Source organism: Malania oleifera, chromosome 1 (genome assembly GCF_029873635.1).
Source record: "Malania oleifera isolate guangnan ecotype guangnan chromosome 1, ASM2987363v1, whole genome shotgun sequence".
Lineage (NCBI taxonomy): Eukaryota > Viridiplantae > Streptophyta > Magnoliopsida > Santalales > Ximeniaceae > Malania > Malania oleifera.
This window is the reverse complement of record NC_080417.1, coordinates 8,937,041-8,939,406: the sequence shown is the minus strand read 5'-3', so window position 1 is coordinate 8,939,406 and position 2,366 is coordinate 8,937,041. Positions and strand designations below refer to the sequence as shown.

The following is a 2,366-nucleotide window of genomic DNA, read 5'->3' as shown; positions in this document are numbered from 1 at the left end:
TAATATTAATAATGAGAGAGAGAGAGAGAGAGTCAAGGAGGATGACGACACAACTTGGTTACATAGATTCCAGAACAAGAAAGACAGTAAGGAAAAACTTGGTCTCACTATCTGGCATTTCTAATTTCTCCATTATTCTATCCTAAAAGGTTCAACTCTCGCTCTCTCTCTCTCTCTCTCTCTCTCTCTCTCTCTCTCTCTCTCTCTCCAGCTACTATACTCGGTCAGTCTCCCTCATATTTTCTCCTCCACCACTTGTCTTCTTTGGAAAAAAGAAAACTCACCAATACTTCTGTATCATCGTTATGTATATATGTGTGTGTGTGTGTGTGTGTGTGTGATGATCAACAGTTCATGGTAATTATATATTTTTCGAAGTGAAGCTTCCAAGAGTTTCAATTAAGCATATTAATACACAAGTAGCTAGTACAATATAGAAAATTAATGAAATGGGGAGAGCTCCTTGCTGCGACAAATCCAGCGTAAAGAAAGGGCCATGGTCGCCCGACGAAGATGCCCAACTCAAGTCCTACATTGAGCAGCATGGCACCGGCGGCAACTGGATCGCCTTGCCCCAGAAGATAGGTACACACACACAATCCCACTCTCACTCACACTCTGATTATACACATAAATATACGAATGTATATATATGTGAATATATGTATGTATGGGTATAAGATGATCGTAGTGTATTAATTGATGATGCAGGCCTTAAGAGATGCGGGAAGAGCTGCCGCCTGAGATGGTTAAACTATCTTCGACCAAACATTAAGCATGGAGGGTTCTCAGAGGAGGAAGATAACCTCATTTGCAGCCTTTACATAAGTATTGGAAGCAGGTCAGCTCCATCAAGCTACCATCTTAATTCTAATTCGTTCTGATTAAAATTAAACCATTTTGATCTCAACATAGAAGAACTTTTTATTGGAACATGTAGGTGGTCTGTCATTGCTGCGCAATTGCCAGGGCGAACCGATAATGATATTAAGAATTACTGGAACACAAGGCTGAAGAAGAAGCTGCTGGGCAGGCAGCGAAAGGAGCAACACTCTCAGAAATCAAACTGCATCAATCAAGACACAAAGAGAGAGAATGGTTTTTTCATGATTACTAGTACTGCTTCTGAAGAAACCATGAACCAAGACCTCAACTGGCCTGATCATCAACAGATTTGGGCGAGTACTAGTACTATAACTAATCCGAACCGAGAAGATTCTAATAATCAGAGGGACCAAGAACCAGTACTCTACGAATTGCAAATCAAGACAGAAGAAGGAAGATTGTTTTCTGATGATCATTATTTGCATCCAAACAGGCAAAGCAGCACAAATTTTCAATACCCTTTTGATATTTCGTCCACCCGCTGCAACCGATTATACGAGCTTGCTTCAGCATCCGTGGATTCCATCGATTGCACTCTTCCCCAGTTGCCAAGCACCCACTATGATGTCAATGGGGCTGTTCCTCCAGACATGATTCATCAAGCTGGGCTAGACTGCAACTTTCCTTTGGAGCTGGATCATGACCTGGTCTATGGCAATCCACAACAATTGGAGGGAATGGAGATAAGTACTTCTGCTGAAAGTACCAGCTGGGAAGATATAGGTTCACTGGTTTATCATCCTCCTATGCTCTCCATCAATTATGAAGCTCATCATCAGGAAGAAATGCTACAAGATTCTGCCTTCGAAGATCAGTCCCGGTACTACGGGCTGCAGTAGCAGCACTGCCCATTGGATGGTTCAAGCTAAATTCGTGCCGATTCACTTTTGAGGATTCAAAGATTAAGAAGCCAATGGCATTGGAAAAAAATACTCACCCCAATATATATATATATATATATATATATATATATATATATATATATATATATATCTGTGGGAAATGATACAGGAGACCTCCCCGTCTATAATATTCATGTGTGCGTCTATTTTCTTGGATGTGAAATACATAACAAATGGGTCTCGCCGTTTACTTATTAATAAATGTGAAAACAGATACATGAACAACTAGAGGGATATGTCTCATATTTAATTTCTCTGTGGACTTGCAAACAGCTTTTCTGTACTGGGTTCTTGAATCTTGATCTTAATAAATTTGTTTGGGACTGAGAACTTCATTCCTATGGTTTGGAAAGGCTTGAAATTAATGTTTAATTAGTATGACGGAGCATTCCACTGGGTAGCATGGGCTATTAATTTGAAGCTGGGGGCTTGGACTGGGTTGGAAATGGTTTTCATGTATATGACTTTGTCTCCAGCTGATGATGAATATCATTTATTTATGTATGATGAGCATTTTCCACTTATAAACAATTCAATCCCTTCCCCCACAAACCTATTCGGAACATGGGTTGAATTGTA

General features: G+C 40.0%; 1 protein-coding gene across 1 annotated transcript; it reads left to right on the top strand.

Moving 5' to 3' along the window:
- The first annotated feature begins 449 nt into the window (after positions 1–449).
- Positions 450–1,724, top strand: LOC131147355 (transcription factor RAX3-like). The gene is made up of 3 exons (XM_058097055.1): positions 450–585; positions 712–841; positions 941–1,724. Exons 1-3 carry the CDS (start codon positions 450–452, stop codon positions 1,722–1,724), a joined length of 1,050 nt encoding a protein of 349 aa, XP_057953038.1.
- The last annotated feature ends 642 nt before the right edge of the window (positions 1,725–2,366 follow it).

Excerpts from the sequence above, each read along its gene's own strand:
- LOC131147355 (XM_058097055.1), top strand. The coding sequence starts at position 450 with ATGGGGAGAGCTCCTTGCTGCGACAAATCCAGCGTAAAGAAAGGGCCA. Across the intron at positions 586-711 it reads CGCCTTGCCCCAGAAGATAG|GCCTTAAGAGATGCGGGAAG; the intron begins GTACACACACAC and ends TTGATGATGCAG. Across the intron at positions 842-940 it reads TACATAAGTATTGGAAGCAG|GTGGTCTGTCATTGCTGCGC; the intron begins GTCAGCTCCATC and ends TGGAACATGTAG.